The 24,944-nt window shown below is 36.9% G+C and overlaps 2 protein-coding genes across 4 annotated transcripts in view; both read right to left on the minus strand.

Moving 5' to 3' along the window:
* Window positions 1-1,808: 1,808 nt before the first annotated feature.
* Window positions 1,809-21,374, minus strand: FBXW9 (F-box and WD repeat domain containing 9). 3 transcript variants are annotated; one of them, XM_039343141.1, is made up of 11 exons: window positions 20,351-21,370; window positions 19,134-19,550; window positions 18,392-18,531; window positions 17,046-17,174; window positions 13,234-13,346; window positions 10,470-10,561; window positions 9,101-9,249; window positions 7,150-7,263; window positions 6,947-7,036; window positions 5,975-6,040; window positions 1,809-5,788 (listed from the first exon to the last, which is right to left on the minus strand). In XM_039343141.1, exons 2-11 carry the CDS (start codon window positions 19,546-19,548, stop codon window positions 5,714-5,716), a joined length of 1,383 nt encoding a protein of 460 aa, XP_039199075.1. In that variant the 5' UTR covers window positions 19,549-19,550; window positions 20,351-21,370; the 3' UTR covers window positions 1,809-5,713. The 3 variants fall into 3 exon arrangements, with proteins under 3 accessions (XP_039199075.1, XP_039199065.1, XP_039199085.1); XM_039343131.1 differs by having other exon boundaries at window positions 18,392-18,534; window positions 20,351-21,368; XM_039343151.1 differs by lacking the exon at window positions 6,947-7,036 and having other exon boundaries at window positions 18,392-18,534; window positions 20,351-21,374.
* Window positions 21,375-22,062: 688 nt separating this feature from the next.
* The window catches only part of TNPO2 (transportin 2), a 41,382-nt gene continuing 38,500 nt past the window's right edge, over window positions 22,063-24,944 (minus strand). The window contains exon 25 of the mRNA XM_039343117.1: window positions 22,063-24,613. The gene's annotated coding sequence lies outside the window, so the exon portion shown is untranslated. The remainder of the gene's footprint in view (window positions 24,614-24,944) is intronic.

Raw genomic sequence — 24,944 nt, forward strand, 5'->3', positions numbered from 1 at the left:
CTGCTCTGGGAAGCTCGGGGGGGAGGGAGGGGGTGATTTGGGAGGGGTTGGGGGAGGGTTGTATTGTTTTGGTTTTTTGTCTTTTTTTTTGTCTTATTGTAGTTGTCATTGTTTTTTTTTTCTGTCTTTGTAAAAGTTTTTAAAAATTTTTCAATAAAAAAATCCTACAAGCTAGACTCCAGCAGTATGTGGATCGAGAACTACCAGAAGTACAGGCAGGATTTCGAAGAGGCAGAGGAACTACAGATCAAATTGCCAACATATGCTGGATCATGGAGAAAGCTAGGGAGTTCCAGAAAAACATCTACTTCTGCTTCATTGATTATGCTAAAGCCTTTGATTGTGTGGATCACAACAAATTGTGGCAAGTTCTTAAAGAGATGGGAGTACCAGACCATCTTATTTGTCTCTTGAGAAACCTATATGCAGGTCAAGAAGCAACAGTGAGAACTAGACACGGAACCACTGATTGGTTCAAAATTGGGAAAGATGTCCAACAAGGCTGTATACTGTCGCCCTGCCTATATAACTTAAATGTAGAGCACATCATGAGAAAGGCAGGGCTAAATGAATCAAAAGTTGGAATTAAGTTTGCCGGGGGAAATATCAACAACTTAAGATATGCAGATGATACCACTCTAATGGCAGAAAGTGAAGAGGAACTAAAGAGCCTCTTGATGCGGGTAAAGAAGGAGAGTGCAAAAGTTCGCTTGAAACTCAACATTAAGAAAACCAAAATCATGGCATCCGGCCCTCTCAGTTCCTGGCAAATAGATGGGGAAGAAATGGAGGTAGTGGGCTCCAAGATCACCTCAGATGGGGAATGCAGCCAAGAAATTAAAAGATGCTTGCTCCTGGGGAGGAAAGCTATGGCAAATCTAGACAGCATACTAAAAAGCAGAGACATCACCCTGCCAACAAAAGTGCGTATAGTCAAGGCCATGGTTTTCCCAGTTGCAATGTATGGCTGTGAAAGTTGGACCATAAGAAAGGCTGAGCGCCAAAGAATTGAGGCCTTTTGAACTATGGTGCTGGAGAAGACTCCTGCGAGTCCCCTGGACTGCAAGGCGTTCAAACCGGTCAGTCCTAGAGGAGATCAACCCTGACTGCTCTTTAGAAGGCCAGATATTGAAGTTGAAACTCAAGTACTTTGGCCACCTAATGAGAAGGAAGGACTCACTGGAAAAAGGCCTAATGCTGGGAAAGTTTGAGGGCAATAGAAGAAGGGGACGACAGAGAATGAGATGGCTGGATGGAGTCACTGAAGCCGTAGGCGTGAACTTAAATGGACTCCAGAAGATGGTAGAGGACAGGAAGACCTGGAGGAACGTTGTCCATGGGGTCGCAATGGGTTGGACACGACTTCGCAGTTAACAACAACAACATTGACACTAGGATATTGAGACTATTTTATGCCTTTTAAATGGGATTTTGCTTAGAATTAAGGGATGAGATATGGAAAGTTAAATTTTATATATGTTAACATTTTATAGCTCTGAACTTTTTCCTAATAATTGAATAAAGAGATGTTTACTTTTTTGATTTGCTTATTACTAAAAGGTATTATGGGATGAAGAGTTTTATACCTGTTAATTAAGAGAAGGTAAAGAGATTATGAAATTATATTTGTCATGATAGTGAAAAGTTGTTTTCTTAAAGAGGATCTTTTTACTTTTTTGTTTTCTTACACTTTTCTTTCTTTTATTTTTTCCTTTAATCTCTATTCTTTTTTAAATTTTTGATAAAATTATGACTAAAACAGAACAATGACCAGGAAAAATAAGATAGCAGCACCAAAGAAACAAGGATAAATGTACCATTCTTTTTTTATTCCAGACTTATTAATTAAAAAGAGGGACAGCAAGTGAAAGAGCGGTATGCTTAATAAGCCACATTACTAGAATGATTAGTTACTTTATTTTTCTCTCAAATTCTAGTTAATATATTCCTCTGCTTACCAATATTGTGTCTCTTCTCTCAGATATATCCTATTTGTAATAAGAACAATGTTCATATTCATTGGAACAATTATATAAAGTAGGCATCATCTACACACACTAGACCTAGTCGCTCATGGAAGTTCTTATCCAAAGATTCTTGAAATGTAGCATAAATGTCTAGTCCTAACTCTTCTAGACAATCAGTTATTTTATAAAAGCTCAGAGTGAAAGATTGTGAGGTTTTTAAGATCCCTCATTCTAAGCAGTAGTGGATTTTGTAATGGAATGTGAAAATGACCTTGGAAAGAGGCTGCCTAGGAAACAATTAGACAAGAATGGCTTAACAGTCAGAGCAAGAAACCTAGGAAGGACCCACCTTAATGGATCAAGCAGATAAAAGTAGCAGCAGGAAGTCTGTACCTTCAGACTTGCAAGATTCTGTAAATATAGCCTTACAATAAGGTAGAATTAGCTCATCTGTTTCATACCTGATTTACTTGAGAGATTTCAACATGGGTCCACTTTTCCACCAAAAATGGGTTTTCTTTCTCCAGTCCTAGGAGTAGTTTAACACACTTCTCTTGTTCTCTCTATAATTCTCCAAATTAGCTACTTACTTGCCCCAATATGTCTGGATTAGGCCAAGTGTGATGCACTCCTTAGTACCTTTAAGTCTCTAATTTTCCTTTCAGATTTTTTTAAAAAAGCTTCCTTATGAAAAACGTTCATTCCAAACTCACGCTAATTCAAGCATATCTTTCTGGGTTTCATATTATGCCTTCTGCATTTATAGAAAACATATTTTCATGAATGTCAAGCAGTATGCAGTATAAGATGAAGATCATAAAAATTTGCCGAGTCAGAGATAGTTTATTACCATAATTGAGTCTCCACTATAATCGGGGAACATAAGTATGAACTGTATTGTTCCATTCATTGTTTTTTTCCTGAGCATTCCATTATTTCATACAGCTCATTAAATAAAGAGATTAGGAACATGAAATTTAGTGTATGAATGTACCCTCATCTGATTTCTAAACCACAGCATGTTTAAAGTCTGGATGCAAAATCTTAAACCTTGGAAGTGATGGAGATGGAACAAGAATTTTTTATTCACTTTTATTGAGGCAGGAATTTTAGATGGCAAATTAATTTAGCAAAAGTTATTTTTTGTCAATTAAACATATTAAACTTTCAATATACTTTCAGCCAGATCTCTTCAAAAGATATTAGAATCTGCCAATTTAGGGAATATTTGTTGTTTATTGTCTAGAATTTACCTTACCAGTTTTACCTTCTCCATCTACTCATTTTTTAGTTTTTCAATCATTTGGGCAAATTTTGTGTACTTATCAACATAGCCAAAGTTTACTGAAAGTATTATTTTAAAGATTATATTTTAAGAATCAATACAATGCCAGAAATAAATGAATTAACATTCTCTTTAGATCTAACATATATTTCACAGACACTCTTTCTTGTTAATAGAATAATTAATTTTTTAAAATAATTTTATGCGGTTTTAAAAATAAAGATAATACAAACCAAATTCAGAAGGGAGAGAGAAAATGAAGAGAAAGAATACAAAGTGCAAAGAAAAAATAAAATAAAAAAATAAAAAAGTTAAAGAAATTACTCTAATCTTTATCACAAGTACAAACTTAATATTTCTTCCCTCTTGCACGCATATATCTCTTCCCACAGCAAATCCCTTATCCATTTGTAAACCCATAAATCATTAACTTTCCAGTTGTCATCAAAAAGTCCATAAAGAGTTACAGAAATTTATCAAATTATCTTGTTTTAATCCTGGTAAAACAAATTGGTTTTAAATACTAACAATGGTAGATTTTGATCAATTCAAATGCTGTTTTAGATTTTGATCTTCCTTCCTTTTTCTTTTTTCTTCCTTTCTTTTCCATCTCTAAAGTTGCTTCAAGGCTTTAACAAAGATGTTTCTTGGGACAGGCCTACTTGTCAGTCATTTAGTCTTTGCTCCAGTCATTGTCTACACATGGGATGTGATAATTTACCATTCCTCACTCAGAAGTCAATAATTGGTTAAATGTCATAAACTATTAAAGGAGTCTGTGCGTTGCTTTCTAGAGCGAAGTCTGGTCTCTTTCTTATTTTTATTATTTGATTCATTTTTTGTGGTGCATGACTCCAAACTGATATTGTGTATATGAGGGAAGGGGGGTACTTATTATTACCACACCAATTCCAGGTGGTTCTTGTGGAAGGTGAGATTCATATAATGTGCTTATTCAAGAATAACTCCAGCCTTATAAATAATATCATATTACTGAAGGAATAAGCCTTTTGAATTGTTTTCTGACTATACATTCTAATATCAACTCCTGCTTCAAAAAATCAACAAACTGGAAATTACTGAATTTTGATGAAAAAGTAGAAACTGATGTGTTTAAGATGCTCATACGAAGTCAAAATGTTTTATTATGGAATTATATATTATTGTTTTGTATTTTATATTTGTTACTCCAATTATTCCTACTATTCATTCTAGTGTATTTTTAATAACCCTATTACGTAGAAGGAAAAGAATGACACTGTCCAGCTCAGAGTTAGTAACATTTCTAATTCTCAGAGATAACAAGAATAAGAGGGAAGGATTTTAACTTATCAATTTGCCTTTGTTGAATAATTCAAAAGCAAGTTTATGTACATATATCCAAATGCACTCAAATTTAACCAGTCCTTAGATTCTTGCTTATAAAATGACAAAGGACTGACAAATAAATATAACATAAATGAAAATACAACAATTGACATTTTGTGTTGCACCCGTCTATAATCTGCATTTTCACATTATGCTAACGCATGGTTTACTTTAATCATGACATACTGAATAAGCCTCAAAGCTAATTCAATAATGCTAGACTACAAACCATGCTTTATAAAATACTGTGATATGGTTCATACATCATATTAAAACAAAACCAACCAAACCATATGGCTGAGCACAATATGTGAAGCTTGCCATATGTCATTGAAAAAAACAGTTCATCTTGTTCAAAATTTGTTTTTGTTATAATTTAATAATGACAAAATTGAAAAAATGGTTGTACAGTCAAAATTTGCTGTATAATCTTACTTAGTGGGTTCCATTTCTTAATTCTAAACCAAATCCCTTAAAAAAATCATGCTTTAAGACATACTTTGCTTAGCACAAGGGAGAAAAAGGCAACATAACTTTTGATCTGCCATTATGGCTGAATATTTTAAATTAAATGTAAACATTCATCAGGCCAAGTTAGTTGGGTAGTCTCTCTAACCATCACTCTCTCCTCTGCCCATAATTCACCCTTTCATGCTTAGACCTGTGCTTATTTATCTGGTAAACTAATGAGTTCTTAGACATCAAGCCAAAGAGAAGACACTGCTCCTATATGTTGAGTGGGGCAGACCTCGAAGGGGCTAGCTAGATGATGGAAAAAGTACACACCTTTCACCTTGTTTCAGCCATACAAGGTGAAATGAGAGAAATGGCCAACAAGAAAGAGTTAGGTTAAGGTTAAGGTTAAGGTTCAAATGTGAATCAGATGGCCTCCATACAAGCCTCTGTGTTATCCCTATTGGGAGAAGCAAAGCTGAGGCTTCAACATTTGACTATTCAATCTCAAAGAACATATTAAAAATAACAACAACAATTCAGCAGACATCAGGACCCTGGAACCTGTGAGGAAATAATTGTCCAATACACTGTACTTGATGATCCTGAACTTCTGAGCATGGATCACTGTGACTTGTTATCAAACACTGAGTTTCCAAACCTCCAAGGACAAACCACCTGAGGCAGCTACTGCCATATTTCCTTCAACAGTGATCTGCAAAAACAAAACAAAACAAAACAAGAAATTGATGATAAGTAGAGATGGCTGCATTAAGCCCACAATAAAATTCCATTTGACCCCAAACAGTGATGACAATAGTGAATAGATCCCTCTCTTTTATAGCTACAGCGCCCCTTTCCTAAATAATGTATACCAGCATCTCCATCCTGTTGTCCTTACCCCATTTAGCACATAGCTATGGGTCTGTGAGCAGATGATCTTTGGTGGATCTGTAGGAACATGTATCTGAAAGAAAAATCCAAGAGGTTTAAGTCTAAAAAGTATATGAGAATATAACAAATTGAAAAAAAACCCTTTATTTTACTTTGCTATATATAAAGTCTAGAGTCCCAAAACATTTGTGCCAATGCAATTATTTATATAGGCAACTCTCCAAAACAATGGTCTATGAATCTAATAAAGCCAGGTAGAATGCAGTGAAGGAGCTTATCTGTAACAAAATGATATGGAAGCAATATGTTAAAAAAACTATGAAATGGTCTTTATCATATTTCATCATCTTTATCTGAAGCTATTAATAGTACTCTAAAGCTGTTGAAATAATCCAAAGTTTTAGTTTATAGCTAAAACTTTATGTGGCAACTTTATGTGCTTTAGTTTTCAATCAAATATTTTAAAATGATAGTGGAGAGAATTAATTTTGCTTCCACTGATCAAATCTACAGTAATGTGATAATTTTTTTGTTCTGTTTTGTTTTGCTCCTCAGTCACAATTCTACCAGAACTATTTTTCCAGGCCAAAAATAATTCAGTTATTCTTTAGATTTGATTTGATTTTTTAATCCAAAGAGAACACCCGCCCAAATACATAAAGCATGTTAAGAACTAAATGTTTGGAAATGCATATTTTGTAAGAAAATACGTATTTTAAAATATAATTCATGCAAATTCTTGTGCAGGAGTTCGATTCTGAGTGGCTCAAGGTTGACTTCAGTCTTTCATCCTTCTGAGTACCATATCCTTCTGAGGTCAATAAAATGAGGACCCAGATTGTTGGGGGCAATAGGCTGACATTGTAAACTGCTCAGAGACTTCTGTAAATTACTATGAAGCAGTATATAAATCTAAGTGCTATTGCTAAATTAACACTTCATTCCTAGTAAAGTACTTAGATACCACCACAACTCTTACACGGAACGTCTTGTCAGTGGAAGTTGTATAGAGTGCACCCAATGAGTGTTGGACTCCAGTGATCTGAGAGCGATGACCGACATCAAAATACTGACAAAAGAAAAAGCAGTGAGACATCAAATGAAAGAGAATTGTTTTATGTGTGGAAATCAGAGAAGAATCACATTTCTCTGTTCCTCCATGATCTATCATCAGTACCATACCCGAATGTGCTTGAAACGCCCTCCGTTGTTCTCAAAGACATACAACATTCCATGATTGTCTCCAGCCCACAGCTGAGAACCCTGGTACGACATGGAAAATAAGTATGTGTCCAGCTGGGGGAAAAGATAAATATTATTGCCATAGGTTCAGTTCTACATGATATCAGACATAAGCATGAAATATCATAATTCCCATGGTCAGCAGGCTTATTATAAAACCTATATGCAAAAATAAGGTTTCATATACATTTTGTCTCAGGTAAATATTAAATTCCACTATTTTCTTCTTCCTTATTGTTATTAGAAAAAATATATGTTATATATAATTCTGTCCTATTTCTTATTTTTCACCCCTATATTTCATCAGCCTCATAATTTATTTCTTATCAGCAAAAGTCCATCACGAGTTACCAGAAATAACTACCTACTTTAATCTACTTCAGTTAAACCAGCTCCAGATTCCTTTCCCATACTTTAACAATCTTAGTTTTTGATTCCCTTCAAATAATGTCCTAGTCTTCCTTCAAGACTTTTAACAGATCTCTTTTGTACATCCAGTAAGAAAATATTATCCAAATATCTCTTCTGATTCAATACTTGTTTGTCCCCTTTAAATATTAAGACATTAACCAGATTCATTTTTATGTCCACTGTATTATCTTGTTCCATTTTGTTCTTGTAACTTGTCATATTTAAATCCATAATCAAATCAATTTCAGTCTTATCCGTACAGCTTGTTCTTTTTTTGTGTGACATCATTAATAATTAGCTATGGTATCAAACATTCTTAAAATTAATTTTGGAGTCTATTGTTCAAAATGTCCTTCAAAATATATAGTTAAAGTATTTTGCTCCATTTTTTTGTTAACAGGTCAAATTTAAGTATAGGTCTCCTTTAGCTATAATACTTATTTTCTTTTAGTTCCCTCTAGTGTCCAATCTTCAAAATCCCATTATACCATTTTTTCCCAATCAACCCAAGCAAAAAGGATTTTATAATTAGTTTTAAATTTTTATTCCAAATATCTCTGATTGTTTTTTAATTTTCTAAAATCAACACCTTTTTAAAAAACTTATTAAAAAAAAGAGTATTTTTCCACATCCTTAAAATCATATTTAAAACTTCTTTCCTCAAGGAGAAGGAGACTCACTCAGTGAATACCATAAAAATTTGCTGTTCTGAACCGTCTCAATATTTCCAAGCAGTTAAAAATAATTCCAAAGATGATTAAGAAATAAGGTTCAGTAGAGTGTTTTGTATATAACAGGCTGTGTTATAACTGTTAGTTAGATGATATCACTGAACTCCTAGCCATTTGACTCACAAGCCAATCATAAAACCTGACAGTCCAGAGTGTGAATGGCAATCATACATTTTTTTCTTTTTCCAGAGAGAATTTGCCTGTCTGCAGCCAACATTCAATCACCGTTAACGCTATTCCCCCTTCAGCAAGTATATCTAACTTTACCATGGTGCTTACTGGAAGTCCACTCCACCTCCTGTTTATTTTCATCTTCTACTTTTTGTACTATTAGCTTTGCATTATTTATTATATTACTAATATAATCTAGTTCTATCCCTTTACACTAGCTTATTCTTATCTAACTTCCTGTACTTGTACTGTATTCCTATACTCTAATGGGCAGATGACAAATTCGCAATGTCACGTGACGTGTCGCGACATATCCCAACTTTTTTCCCATTGCCGTCAATGGGGTGTGTGTGTGTGTGTGCGGTTTTGGTATGACGCATCCGGCTTGTGGGCCAGCAGTTTGGCACCCCTGCTCTAATGTCTATCTAACTTCTATCAGATCTGTTCAATTTACAGTTTAGGGAAGAATAGTAAAATTGTATGGAATAGTTAAGGATTCAATTTTTCTTGGTTTCCCCCCTCTATAAAACTGTTGGCTAGTTTTATCATGAAAAGGAGATCGAAGCTGAGTAGCTCACCTGAAGCCTTTGAAGCACACTATTGGTCCGCCTGTCAAAACATACCAGCGTTCGATCCTCACTGCCAGAGATAATGAAGTGTTCGTCAGCTACAAGGGATAGGACTGCATTGGAGTGAAGCCTGCGGCTCATCACTGGGGCATAAGCAGCTGTGGGAGAGGGCCAAGAGATGCATCACAACAGCCCAGTCACCTGCACAAGATAAATCTTATAAAATTGGCGGCTTGCTCAACTACAACCACATACAATTCTTCCTCCACATTGAGTTTGCCATTTCATTATCAGGATAACTGCAAGCAGGAAAGAAGGCAGAGCTTTCTTTAGGAATTCTCTTGCCAGCTCCTCCGTTTTACCACTCCTAATGAAAAATAGCATGCATTACCCACCATAGCAATTTATACCCAAATAATCATAGTGGGGAATTATAATTTTCTTCCATAAAGCTTCCTGCTTGAGTTGGCAGTCTTCAGAAATTAATTGTAGCTGTAGGGAGGCAATGTACTCAAAGCTACCCATATGCCTCTTGATACCGGTTAATTCCTGCCTAATTTAATTTTTTTAACAAAATTATACTAATTTAAACATGAATAAATGGGAAACTAATATGCTGCAAAACACAGTTATTTTTAACAATATTGTACTTCCAGGCTTTGCATTGGCCACAGGGAAAATAAAAATGGTAGATGACTGCAACCACATCCAGAAATGAAACGTCTTTTCTAGAAGAAGGTAAGTATTAAGTTAAAGAAGTAGAAAGCATCTTCGGGGGCTAGAGAGAATGACGGGAATAATAGTTTGCTTTCTGATAATTGAGTGTTTTGTGATTGGTTCATGGACATTTTGTGAATGGGCAAGCCTTCTACGTGATAGTAATTATTTGGGAGCATCCACAATATGCCTAGATCTGTCTAGATAGATGGAATAATCCTTTTTTTCTGATTGCTCTTGGTCCATAGAGATAAGAATACCATGACATATAGGTGATCTATGACTTGTGACTGCAGTCGAGTTCAGAAGTTTTGAGTATAAGTTATTGAAGTCGTAAGTCAAGTCACTATGTCACCAGACACAATTTTATGATTGTTTTTGCAATGGTTGTTGAGCAAGTCACTGCAATCATCAAGCAAACCACAGAGTAATTAAGTGAAACCCATGGTTTTAAGTCTGATTCCAGCTTATCCAATGGGCATATTTGCTGAAAAATGGCAAAAAACCCCAAAACTTAATCACATGACCAGAGGATGCTGCAATCAGTCACAAATGCCAGCCAGTTACCAAGTAGCTGAAACGCAATCAAGCGACCTGTATGGCTTAACTACGGCGACAACGATTGTTTGAAAGTAGGCAACTGGTACTAATGGGTACTAACCTCGTGGATCATAGACTGACACTTTCTTGTCATAAGTTCCTGTGGCCAAAATGTCAGGCAAATAAGAAAGGCACAATACAGCTGCTTTCTCTCTAGAATCCAAAGGGAAAGGATCAGGCGATAGGTCAAGAAGCATATTTCATGACCACACATTCAAGTCAGTAAATCTTTGCTCAGCCTTGGGTTTTTCATTATTTCTAGACTGACACTTTTTACAACATAAATTAGCTAGTCCCCATTTTGCTGCTTGCAATGGCTGTCATCATCTACTACAAGGGTGTCAAACTGCTGGCCCATGGGCCGATTGCATCATTCGGAGGCCGTGCCCACTCCAGCTCCGGCAATACGAAAAAAGTCACGATATGTTGCGACATGTCACATGACGTGCTGAGTTTGACACCCATGATCTACTACAACTGACAGGTGGGAAAGCAAGAGAAAAAAACCACACTGACACCTGCTGCAGGGTCAGCTAACAATTCTGCCTGCCTAATTTCATTCCCTGTGACTGCAAATCAGAAGGCCCAATAGAGGACTTATTTACATGCTGAATTGTAGAGAATCTTAATTTTAATGGACTAATTGAGCAAAGGGAGTATGCAGTTCATAAATACTGATATAAATATATATGAATAACATTAAATATGAAACTTTGTTTAATAGATAAGAATATCATCTTCGTGATTTTGGCATTTGCATAACTCATCAAATATCATAAATTAATGCAGATGAGGCAATCTGCACCATCTGCATAAAGAAGTAAGCCATCACAGAAATTAGTTTATTATATGAAACATCAAATACACTAAGATCTGATAAATCTGGATCCAACGGTCCACTATGTTAGTTTTCATTAAAATTGCAACCTCCAGCTCTCTGAATCCAAAACCAGCATGTCAGTGTGGAAATTCTACAAATATAAGACTAGACAAGGTTGCACTGTTCTTACACAATATGGTTTTTATAGCTATAATGTATTTATGTAGAATAAACTCTCTCCCTGTGATAGGGTGAGCTAATATGTAAGTGAGCTGGAATTTTCTTTGTAGACTTGTACCTATCCAAGTTACAGATTTTTTGCCTGAAATATCTCGCAGCCAAATACAAGGGGACGGACCCAAAGATAGGGAGCAAAAAATTCTAAACTTTCTAGAAGCACTTGCAAGCTGGTAATATGCATATTAGAGAAATAAGATATACAAAGTGAATATATATATATATATATATATATATATATGTAGGTCTTTGGTTGTTCGGGTTTTCTCCCACGTAAAATTGGAAGTGTTCACTTTTGGCAATGGTTCTGGTATTTTTAAAGTCAATTTCATGTCCTGTGGCTTTAAGGTGTTGGACCAGGGAAGATGTGGGTTTCTAAGGATGGTGGATATTTTTCTGTTTGTGCAGAATGCTGTTTGATGTTGGGTTTATGGAGGATCTACTGATGCACAAACAGAAAAATATCCACCATCCTTAGAAACCCCAAAGATAAAATTGAATTAGAAAATCAAGGAGTATACGAAATCCCATGCACCACTTGTCCCACCACATACATTGGACAAACCAACAGAAGAATAAGTGCACGCATTGAAGAACATAAGAACTCAGTCAAAAAAGAGGAAACCAACATCTTCCCTGGTCCAACACCTTAAGCCACAGGACATGAAATTGACTTTAAAAATACCAGAACCATTGCCAAAAGTGAACATTTTAATAACAGAATAATCAGAGAAGCCATCGAGATAGAAAAACGCCCACACAGCATGAACAAGCGAGATGATACCTCCCGCCTACCAGCCATTTGGAAACCTGCCCTTATTGACAAACGACTCCCTAACACAAAAAATGATACCAGACCCACACTCACAAAAACCACCAGGATGTCACCACCACATCCACGCAAAAAACAAACCAAAGCCACACCGATGACGAGCATGACACAAACCAGAAGCCAGACCACAGCTGCCTCATTAGCCACTTTAAACCCCTCCAATCCATACATGAAGCAAACTGACACCCTCCATGAGAGGAGGCACGACCACGAACGGCGAAGCCAGAAATAGCAAGGCAGCCCAAAATCTAAACCCCTCTGCAACTCAGACTAACCTGAGCACAACCAAACAGAACACTCCCCCAGCCAATCAGAGCACAGCCAAGCCCCTAACCATTCAGAACACACCTCCACCCAATCAGAACACAGCCAAGCTCCCACCCAATCAGTTCATACCCCCACTGGCAGTTAAAAGGAAGAAACAGCTAAGACCACACATTGCTGCTCAAAGCACGAAGCTGAAAACACCAGCCTGAAGATGACGAATGGGACTTCGTCGAAACGTCGCCAAGACACTTCCAATTTTACGCGGGAGAAAACCCGAACAACCAAAGACCTACATATATATATATATATATATATATATATATATATATATATATATATATATCAATATGGCGGTACAATATTAATTGGACATTAATCTAGTCTTTTTAATAAATCCTTGGGAAATAATACAAGAAAAAAAAATTAGGTGAAATTCTCTGACATTCAATATAACTCAAGACTGAATACTTGTACTATTTTAGGCCTTTGGTTATGATTTGATGTTATTTTTAGGGAGTAGGATGTTAAATCTGTCTGGGGCCCCAATTAAGGACTGAAGCCAATATCTACTTTCCGGTCATTATTAATTCCGTTTTTTGAATTTAGTTTTCTTTTTGCCATTTAGCCTTCTAAATATATATAATGTAAGAAGATAAACAGCAACAGTACCTGATTTCTCCAAACTGTTTTCCATCAGCGGCTATATCCCATAACTTTACTGTGCTGTCCCAGGAGCCTGAACATACATGGTTATCACATGAAGCCAGGGACCAAACCCACCCCTAGATGGTGGGGGGAAAAAGAGGCGGGTGAATGGGGACAAAATACATCACCCTGCTTTAGTTTTTAATAACACTGTGCTGGTATATAAACAGGTACTCCTTGACTTAACAATAGTTTGTTTAGTGACTGTTCGAAGTTACAACGGCACTGAAAAAAGTGACTTATGACCATTTTCCCTCACTTAACAAATGTTACAGACACACACACGCACACACACACATACACACAAACAAACTTCAGCTAATCTTTCCAATGATTACACATTGCAATAACAATAATTACATCAAATAACTTCCAGGTGAACTACAAAAATATCTCTTTTCTAACTCTTTGATTTTTTTTCTCGTATTGCTACACACAGCAAAACTTATAACTGAGAAAAACTGTGAACTTTCATTCTCTGAAGACAACAAATCTCCTGTTATACATAAAATAAGTTCCAGCAGCTTAATAAATATACATCATTTTAGAACAGAAACGTGGCTTCAATTTTGTATTCACAATTTTTTGACCTACAGTGGAAAGTCTACCCACCCCTGTTAAAATGTTAGGTTTTTCAGATGTAGAAAAATCAAACCAAGATAAATTGCTTCAGTATTCTTTTCACCTTTAATATAATATATAAGTGTACAATTAAATTGAAAAACAAACTGAAATCTTTAAGGGGGAAAATTAAAAAAAAAAGACTAGAATAATATGACTTTGGAAGTGTTCACACCCTCTTGTAAGTACAGATGTAGTTGTGTTCAAAATTAACCAATCACATTTCAACTTATATTAAATAGTATTCAATACACATCTGCCATTAATTAAAATGACCCTGATCAGGCCTATATAAAGTTCAGCTGTTCTAGTAGGATTTTTCTGATATTTACTCTATTGCCTTTTACAGCAAAAACCATGGTTTGCAAAGAGTTTACAAAGCATCAAAGGTATCTGTTGGAAGGTATCGGTCAAGAGAATGACAGGAGGACACAAAAAAAAATTGGATATACTGTGGAGCACAGTGAAGATAATCATTAACAAGTGGAGAAAATATGGTACAATAGTGACCATTACCAAGAACTGGTTGTCCCTCCAAAACTGATGAAAAAACAAGAAAACAGATCCAAGAAACTGCCATGATGCCTATAGCAACATTAAAGGAGCTGCAGGAATGTCTGGCAAGTTCTGGTTTTATACTACATGTGACAACAATCTTCCATATTCTTCTTATGTCTGGGCTATGAGGTAGGTGGCAAGATGGAAGTCTTTTTTTACAAAGAAAAACATCCAAGCCTGGCTACGTTTTGCAAAAACCTACATCAACACTCACAAAAGCATATGGGAAAATGTATTATGGTCTGATGAGGCCAAGGATAAACATTTTGGTCATGATTTCTAGAAGTATGTTTGGCACAAAACCAACACTGCGCATCACCCAAAATTACATCACATTCACAGTGAAGCAGGGTTGTGACAGCATTACGCTTTGGGGCTGCTTTCCCACAACTGGAACTTGGGCTTTACTCAAGGTGGAGGTAATTAGGAAATGTTCCAAATATCAGTCAATTTTGACATAAAACCTTCAGGCCTTTGCCAAAATGCTGAAGATGAAGGAGTTTCCCTTTTAACATAACAAAGATTCAAAGCATACCTCCAAATCAACAAAATAATGGCTTCACAGAAGAAGTTCAAAGTTTTGGAATGGCCCAGCCAGAGCCCAGACCTGAATCCAGCTGCAAACATGTGGGGTAACCTGACGAGAGCTGGGCACAGGAGATGCCCTTGCAATCTGACAGAACGGGAGCCCTTTTGCAAGGAAGAGTGGGCAAAGATTCTCAAGGCAAGATGTGCCATGTTGATGAGCTCCTATCCCAAAAGACTGAATGCTGTCAGGAAGGTGCTTCAACAAGGTATAAGTTTAAGGGTGTGCATCTTTATGCAGCTACGTTATTGTAATTTTTTTATTGTTATTTTCCCCCTAAAAGATTTCAATTTGTTTTTCAACTGAATTCTACAGCTTATATGTAAAAGGTGGAAATGATTCTGAAGTGATTTATCTTTTTTTTAAAAAAGATTTTTATTTATAAAACAGTTAAAACAAAGATGGACATCACGTAACATTCCAGTGTATATATTCCTAACAATTTGTTCCTCATCATACATATAATTCTTAATCTCTCTATATACATATTTTTCTATACAATACAGTCTCTAATTTGTTTCTCTATATACTAACATAAAGTTTTATATATCTCTATCTTAACACTAACTTAAAACCCGAACAGTTCTTGATTCACACCAACAATAGAATTTGTCCCAGATTTCAAAGTAATCTGACTCTGTCTTGTCCTTCATTTCCATTGTGAGCCTATCCATATCAGCACACGATAGGATTTTATATAAAATCTCTTCTTCTGTTGGAATTTCTTTATTCCTCCAGTTTTGTGCAAACGCCAATCTAGCAGCCGTAAGAATATGTAGCATCGAGTAAAGTATCCCTTTGTTGTATTTCTGCGTAGTTATGCCTAGTAGGAAGAGTTCTGGTTTTAGCTCTACCTCTATCATTAGTATTTCTTCCAGCCATTTTTTAACCTTGTTCCAAAAGTCATGGGCTTTTGAGCACTCCCACCACATGTGGTAATATGTCCCTCTTGCCAATTTACATTTACATTAAATTTACATTAAATTCAATTTACATTAAATTGAAGTGATTTATCTTGATCTGATTTTTTTTATATCTCAAAAACCTGGCATTTTAACAGGGGTGCGTAGACTTTCTGAGGCATCACAATAGTAAAATTATGAAGCTTTCCCTTCCTTTTCATTGGGAATGGTCATTTCTTGCTCAGAGGTTAGAGAGGACTGAAAGGTCTTCTAAATGCCATCTTGGAAGCAATAGGCCATATTGCTGCCAGCATAGCATATACCTCATGTATTTACCTACACCTTTCTTTGTAACTAGCCATAAAAAGGCATGGGCCATTTTAATTTTTTTTTACAGTAAAAGACAAAGAAGCCACCCAGCAAGTTTGTAAAAGGGAAAGGTTTAATGTTCAAAAGAGAGAGATAGGGATGTACTGCTATTAATTAGAAAATTCCCAAATCATGAGTGATGTCATACACATACAGGTAGTCCTTGACGTACAACAAGTCATTTAACAACTGTTTGAAGTTGTGATTGGTCCCTCCCAGAACCTAGTTATGACCTGGTTCTGAAATTCTGATGTCTGCTCTCCAATGTGACCATATTTTGGGCGCTCAGCAACCGGTCCACATTTACAGTCATTTGCAACACTCTGTAGGCACGTGATTATGAATTACAATTTTGCAGGAAACCAGCATTTACTTCTTGTTTCTAGCAAAATTGCCCCATAGCGAACAATGGGTTTGCATAATGACCTCAGTTTTCACTTTGTAATGGCTGCATTTGCTTAATGACCGCTGCAAAACAGGTCATAAAATTGGTTCTGGCCATGTGGTGACCTGCTATATGACTATAATTACTTATGACTATAATTGAGGGCCCAATTACAATAGTAAGGATTACCTGTATACACATCACACACAGAGAAACCCACTGCACTTTATTTTCTGGTTTAAACAATAGAATGGGGCTATCAGAGGGAAATTTAGGGGTTGACAATACAGAATTTCTATAATAATGCTTAATATTTATGTTTAATGTATTGTTCTGGTTCAGAATCTCCAGTTACCTTGTGTGTTCCATTGCGCTCTGTCCCCAGCACTTTCACTAGAACTTTTTCTGGTGCTTTGCCCAGCTGCCTTAGATCCCACAAGTTGACATTTCGGTCTCGAGAGCCAGAAATACACAGCTCCCCACCCTGGATAAGATAATAAAAATAAATGCTAATCAAACGATACAAGTCAGTGTCCTCATATTTCAGAATAGTAGTATCACAGTGAGCAGACAGAAGGTACAGCTGGTGCAAAATATGGCAATATTTTATATGTACACTGGCCAGAATCTCTCTGTGAGGGAAATGGGTGATTTCTAAATTTGATAAGTAAATAAAATAAAGTATGGGCAGTGACATGAATCCAAGATTGATGCATATTATAGCTCTTTTCCCTGAGCTGCATTGGTTGCAGTTTGCTTGTGGGTTCAATTCAAGGTACTGGCAATGACTTACAAATCCCTATAAGGCACTAGGCTTGTCTGTTTGAAGGACCACCTTCCCCTGATTACATTTACAGCTACCCATTCCGTCAGATCCAGCAGAAAAGACATAATGTGGATCCTGTGCATGAAGGAATTGTATATAACAGGACCCAAGAGGAGGAGAGCCCTTTCTGCTATATCATCTACTGTCTGGAAGTTTATGTCCCCTTAGGTCAGATTGGTGTCCAATCTTGGCCTTTAGGAAATCCCTGGAGTCAACGGATGTGGGGAGCCTGCAAGATGGCTGCATTGCTTATGAGCTTTGGTTGATATTCTTCTGCATTTTTATTTTTGTAAGCTATTGTTTTAATTGTTTTAATTTATACAAGTTTATTTTTCTGCTGTTTTTACCTGTAAGCCACCAAGAGTCCTACAAGTAAGATAGGCGGCTATATAAACAGAAATAAGGATAAAACTTAAAGCCCATTATAAAGACAATATCAGAATGGCTTGACAAATACAGTACTTTAGCAGTAATTAATCGAGAATAAAAATGATGGGAAAGCAATAGTAGCAAACAAGGAATACTGTTTAGATTAAGTGATAGACAAAGGAAGGTTGATTTTTTTTTTTAAAAAAGGAAGTGGCCACAGTTAATCCTCTACTCAGCATTTATGTCTAAAGAATCATATAAAATGCTAACAAATACACAACCAGCTCTACTAAGAGATAGTTATGATTATAATGGAGCATAACATTGAGGAAACTCTATTTGGCCAGATGAATTTTGTTAGTTATTTCTCAAAGTTTTCACAGAAAAATGAAAACGCAGAACATTTTTTAAGATGCTCCTTTTAATTAAAGTTTGGATATTGAAGGATATAATTTGTTGGAACAAAGCTGAATCATTAATAGCAGCAAAGAGAGACAGGTTTTTACCTGAAGGAGCAGTACAGAATCAACAGAAGCAAAGTGCCCTTCAGTAAGGGAAAAATACTCTGCGTTTTTGCCACTCTCTGCCCATTGTTGGAGGTGTTCCTCTACTTCAATGCAAGCTGTTGGCCAGTTAAAATCATTACCTGCTAAAAATAAAAACATATAGATTTCCTTTGTTTGGTGTAAAAACAAAATTAAGCAATTTATGTTTACATAGTGGTTTTACCTATAAGTGTTAACATGGTTTACATAATTTAAACACCAAAAAAGATAGATACTAAAACACTGGAGTTCTACATAATGGAGCAGGAGTTGCAACACTGCAAAAGTGACATGATAAATTCTAATATTTCAATTTGGGAACTAATGAGACATTGTCTTTAAATCGTAAAGGACTTGGTACTATCAGTTTAAAGACAATATTATTAAGCTTACCTGCAACACTCCAAAAATGAAAGAAAAGCAGGCTAGGAAATATTTACTATTGTTCTACCCAGAATATTTACAGCAATATTTACAAATTACAGCAATGGAAAAGTAGCTCGAGTGAAATTCCTATTCATTTTACTTAATGATAACCCTCTTTTCAGACAAGGAAAACTCATTTTAGCTTCTTTCTTCCCCCATCATGTACATTTAAAACACCAATTCCACCTCTCCCTAAAATCAAAAGTTAATTATCTGAGAAGCTGCTTGTGAAAAGCTAAAATATAGGTCACCACAGCTACAAAGAGAATCCACCTACCTTCTACAACTGGATAGCAATTGCCAATTCTTTTTAAAAGTCGAATTCTCCAAGTGACTTCATCTTGCACAATATCCCTTAGAGTCTTGCAGACTAAAGGAAGGACGTGCAAAACAAACCTGGCTTGCAGGTAAGAACAGATTTCTAAAATCAACTCTAGAGGAAGAGACAAGAGCCCTGAAGCAGTTTCTTCAGCAACAGATTTTATCAGTTCTAGAGGTGATCTGAGGTCTGATGTTCGGACTCTACCACCTATTGAGAGAGGCTCTGGAGGTAGACACTGGGTTGCTTGCCTGGATTGACTTGAAGTTCCAAGAACACGCTCAACATACTCCAGGGCCTGGGTATCTGGATCTATTCTGCTCTCTGTGTCAGAGTCATTGTCAGAGGCTTGTTGTTCAACAGAAGTTTCCATTGCTGCAGGAAGGCAAGAAACAAACAATTCAGATAAGGAATGATAAAAACCAGATACCTTATTTTATTAGAAATATATATTTCAATTAATAATACAAAAGTTTTATGCAGCCAAAGGAAGTTTTGAGAGCATGAATTATAGCCACACTTAAGCCTGAAAATTTTAAAATGATGCTCAAGGAACAAGATGTAAAAAGAAATTATCTATTGAACGTTCAAAACATTCCTAGATTATTAACAAGAAGATGGACTTCTGAATGATAAATGTAGAAATCTTATTTGGTTTTATCTCTTTTCAAATAATAATGTTCATAGGTCGAGAAAAGAGTAAGATTAGAAAAGTTATTCTCATTCTGACTTCCGAGCTTTCATCTTAAAATGAGAACTGACTCCACAGAAATAAAAACTGTTGCATGATCCAATCATAATGCTATGGTTCCCAGCTACATCAGGAATCGTATACTCCTATGGGAAAAGCATAGTTCAGGAGGAGGAAAATGTGTATTCTGAAATGGCTGTCATTTTTCCTAATGAATAAAACCACAAATATGCTAAGAGCTTCCTGGAACAGATTCCGGAAAGATGGCTTATCCTTTGAACACCCCAGAGGCAGAGTACAAATCTCACAAAAACAACTGCTTCTCTCTCACTTTTTATCACTGTTTTAGCAAACAAATTTTAAAACCGAATCTCCTATCTTGCTCTTCCCCACGCAGACCCACCCAAAGCCGATTCTAAAAAAGGAACTGCTCTTTTTGCTGCCTTCCTTTCGCTTGCTTCCTCCATGCACGCTTATCATGTACCTGTCCGGGAAGTGCAGCAAGTGAAAAATTCAGCTCTGCTGCCGAATACAATCCCTCCGTTCAGCGGTCACGCCCGCCTTAACGCCGTTGGAAGATCTCCGTTCTGTAGATGCAGAGCTCCACACAGTAAGAGATTAATCCCAACGCCGAGTCCTGCTTCCCGCTCCCTTGGTCACAGCAGCGAGCTAATTCTCCCGGCAACCTGCCTCCCCCGCTTCGTCGGAAGCGAAGAACCAACACCATCGATTTAAGGCAGCTTTGCCTTGACAGGTCGCGCCCGCTACGACGCCTTTGCGCGTCTCGTCTCCAAGGAACCACGTCCGGCGCCAATTGATGACGCAAAGCAACCTTTTAAGTGAGGGAGGAGCTTTCACACATCTCGGATTTTGTGGGTTCCAAGTGTGGAGTGTACGCACAGGAACTTTTAGGTAACAACTCTTTTAATTAAAAACAATGGTTCCCACGGGCAGCAGCTGCATTCCTGCAGCCTCAACCGTACTCTTAGCGAAACTTGCCTGTTTATTATCTGGCTTATGGCAGAAACATTCTTTTAAATGTTGTACTAGCAAAACGGACTGCTCTTTAACACCTTGACGAGGGATTAAGACAATTGAGGAAGCAGAAATTCAGCAGGACAGGACTGTTTTGTAAGAGTTTTAGAATATGTGTATGAATAAATGTATGGATGAAGTTATGTGCATGTTCAAGTATGTAGTATAAAGTTATATTCTGCAAATGCATGCACAAAATATACAAACATTTTACTTTTGTTTAAATGAATTATACAACTGAAATATGTTTTGGTAACGAAACATTACACACGCATGACTACCATCTAGTTTAAAGGCACTGCAGGACAACCTTGTCCAGAAAGATAAAATACAATTAGTAAATTCCTGCAGGTGACTTGTGTAGTAACAAATCTTTAATATAGATGATGAAACACAAAATCTTGTCAGAAAAGTGGCTAGAACTAGAGCAGGGGTCTTCAAACTTGGCCCTTTTGACTTGTGAGCTTTAACTCCCAGAATTCCACAGCCAGGGACGCTGGCTGAGGAATTCTGGGAGTTGAAGTCCACAAGTTTGAAGACCCCTGAACTAGAGGCTACTTAAGTTCTGATGTATATTGTATTACATTTAATACCAAAAGTCCAAGAAACAGGAAAGTTACTACAGCTGTCTCATTTTAATGGCACAGCACAAGATAGTTATCCTGACCTCTAATTTTCCTCTCTTCTGAAAGCCTGAGAATTTGCATAAATCTAGTTATCTTCTGAACTTACTGCAAAATAATGGTTTTCAAAGGGCTCCAGCAGCTCCACTAGCACATACATCTGTATTAGAAAGGAAATGATCTTGGGTTTGTGTATAATTTAGAATTCTAATTCCACATTGCTCAAATGCATCTTTTCAAAAAGTGTTTCATTCTACCAACAAACTGTATTATTATAATTTGAAAAGGCAAATCTTTTTACCAACAAACTGAAGTTACTTGAAAAAATAGTTCCCCATCCACCACTGAAGTACTATTCTCAACAAGGCAATTCAAGGGAAAAATTAATACAAATTAAGCAATAGGAAATACAGAATTCAGGTTTCTTCAGCCCACCTGAATTTTGGGGGGGGGGGGGGTGACACTGAATCAGTACATTGGAAAATACAATGAAAAACATTTAAGTTAAGACAAAGAAAGTGGTCAGAAACAAGGAAACTGGAGTCACAGGAATTTTTTAGTTGACAAAAAATTATACATAAAAATGAGAAAAATCTCATTTGAGCAAGGTGCAAGCAGCTGCTTCAACACTAGGTACACTGCAGTTCCACCATTGGAAACATTACGGCACATTTACAAATATACAAATCCAGGATTAACAAACAGGAGGCAATACTAGAAGCACTTGTACAAAAGACAAATTCCATTTCAAGAGGCAGTCAGGCCAAGTAGCTTAAACTTCACTGGATGGAACAGTTCACAGCCGCCTTTTCATATTCCTGGGCACTTGGTTTCAAAGTATAAGCCAGGCTTCCACCTCCACATATGCATATTTCTTTCCCATGCATTTAAAAACCAATTGCTACCCAAATAGAATCTCTGCTCCCCCTCCCCCCAGGACAAGGAGACTACAGCACAAGGAGGAACACTTGTAATAAAACAATTAAAATGCAAAGAACTAGCCGATTGCTTTCAGAGACCTGCTCAAGTTTGATACTATTAAAAAGATGAATTCAGGAAGTTTGCTATCTGCAACTTTACTATTGTTTCTTTGACCTTTTGAGGCGATGCAGAGATGGAAGGGCGTGCCCCACCTCCTAGCAATCAGATCCAAAAATGAGAATAGCAGCTTTCACCTAGGCATGTGCCATCTCCAAAATGAAATGATTTTCTGGCACAAAGGCCTGTATGGTAATGCCCCAGCAAGTTCTATGTCAAATTCCAAGAACTGCAAGCATTATTAACATATGAAATGGAGGCCAGAAATATAAAGAAAAATGTAGATAGGTGTATCAGTGAAGCTTAAGTTACTGGGCAATCTCACAAATACACTTTTAAAAATTCATACACAGTACTGAAAGTATCACCATCAGTTACTGTCAGAAAGTACAACTTTAACCCCCAAAAGAGATGTCCTTTTTGTCACATAAATCTTTAACATCTAAGTAGTCTCACCACTTTTGTTTACCACCCTCAGAAGCAATGCAGGACACAAGGCACAGTTCAACCTAGTTGTCTGGCTATTAATCCTGATGTTGCCGAAGTTCCATTGGGATCTGCTAAGAACAGCTCACTTGTTCCTTGTCACCAAGCTGTCTGTAGACAAACGCTGCTTTGCACAGATCTTGTTCTTGTTTATTCTGCAGAATGTTCCTTTTGAGTATTACCTCTCCTCAAGCATTCCTCATTTTTCCAAAGGTGAAGCAGTATTCCCTTTCCCTCACATCCTAGCTGCCTTTGGGAAAATGGGCTTCTACTTCAACATTTTCATTTCCTATTAAAAATCTATGGCTTTTTAACTATGTTAAAAGCATTCAGTAATCCCCCATTTTCAGAGAATGATGCAATTGGATCTAATAGAATTTCTTAAGACAGCAATTCCATTAAGTACGCAGCAAAAGCTACAAGCTTTCACTGATCATTCCTGGAGGATTCCCTGTTTAATCATTCTTCTGTACTTTGTTATGTTTACTATTTCTTTTGTAGGCCAGAATGGCGAATGTGGTAAAGAAGTCCTTAAGACAGAAAATGTAAATTACCATCATGTAAAATACCACTCTGATCAGAAGAGTGCAGGACGTTGTATGCCACGAGCCATTTAAAAAAAAAAAAAAAAAAGCATTGTTTTCTGCCCATGTTTGGCCTGTGTAGTCATTCCCAGGTGAAATTAAGTTTCCCACCTTGCTCCTTCCTGCCTCCTGCAACTGAAGCAATATAATAGCAGTGTCACAAAGTAACAGCTGAACAACAGGGTAAAAGACTCATCGCACTGTGGCATCTTTAAAAAATGAAGACATGCTTCTCCAACGGTATTTCTTATGAAAAAGACTGCTCCCTAGATGGCTAGCAGGTCCCTGCAAGGTCATAGGCTGCTTTGCACTGAGCATCACTTCTAGCACACAGTGCCATGGCAATTATTATGGCAAAAAGATTCTGTGGGTTTCTTTAAGATTCCTAGATGAAAATGCTTACACTTAGTCATTATGGACTACTCACAGATTTGCTAATCTACTTCTTGGTCACCATGCAGTCTTGAAAAGGTGAAGAATAGCTGATCTCTTGAATCCCAGTGACTGGAAATATACAGTAGTATAACCCCCTTGGATTACATTTTAACCCTTCCCTTTTCATCAGCTGGCTTTAAACCACTGTAGCTTTTAATCCTTTTTAACATCTTAAACCTATCCTTTATTATTATTAGCTAGTTCTTTATGATGGCCCCTAGTTAGATCCCCTTCTCAAGAGTGTTGCAGTTTAAGTTTGCTCCCTTTTCTCAGCGCAGGGCCGAGTCCCACCCCACCCCATTCCATCTATGATGGCCTCTGAATAAAAGAGACCTTTCCTTCTGCCACTGAGATACCCTGGTTTTTGTTTCAATTGGTTATGGAGGCCCACCCTCCCCCCCCAACTTTGTAAATTTCAGGAGATGGGGAGCGGTCATTTTATGTCCCACAATGCTCTTCCCGTCCTCCCTAACCCCCCATTAACAGGGATCTGCAACACTGGGTTATGGACGAGTTCCCAGTATCCCTCCCAGCGCACACAGGAACCTAAGGAAAGAAAGAAGATTATTGGAATTAAAAAAAAGTAGCCCATAACCCACTGAATTCACAAGACTGAACCATTTTTTTTTCCACATCTCATTTTACCAAAGTTACTTAACTTTCATCGTGTAGAGTCATGAGTTAAATTAGTACAGCCACAATTAGAAGTGGGAACTGGTCACAATTCAGAAGCAATAAAAATCAATACCACCGGCTCTGGTGGACATTAAAGTCTTGTTGGCATATTTCTTAATTCTAATTCATATAGTAAAATGAAAAGGCTGGATCTTCAAAATCAGTATGGATTAGAGATTAGAGCTGGAAGATCTACCTCAGG

Source organism: Crotalus tigris, unplaced genomic scaffold (genome assembly GCF_016545835.1).
Source record: "Crotalus tigris isolate CLP2741 ecotype Arizona unplaced genomic scaffold, ASM1654583v1 scf7180000017551.9496454, whole genome shotgun sequence".
In the NCBI taxonomy this organism is placed as follows: domain Eukaryota; kingdom Metazoa; phylum Chordata; class Lepidosauria; order Squamata; family Viperidae; genus Crotalus; species Crotalus tigris.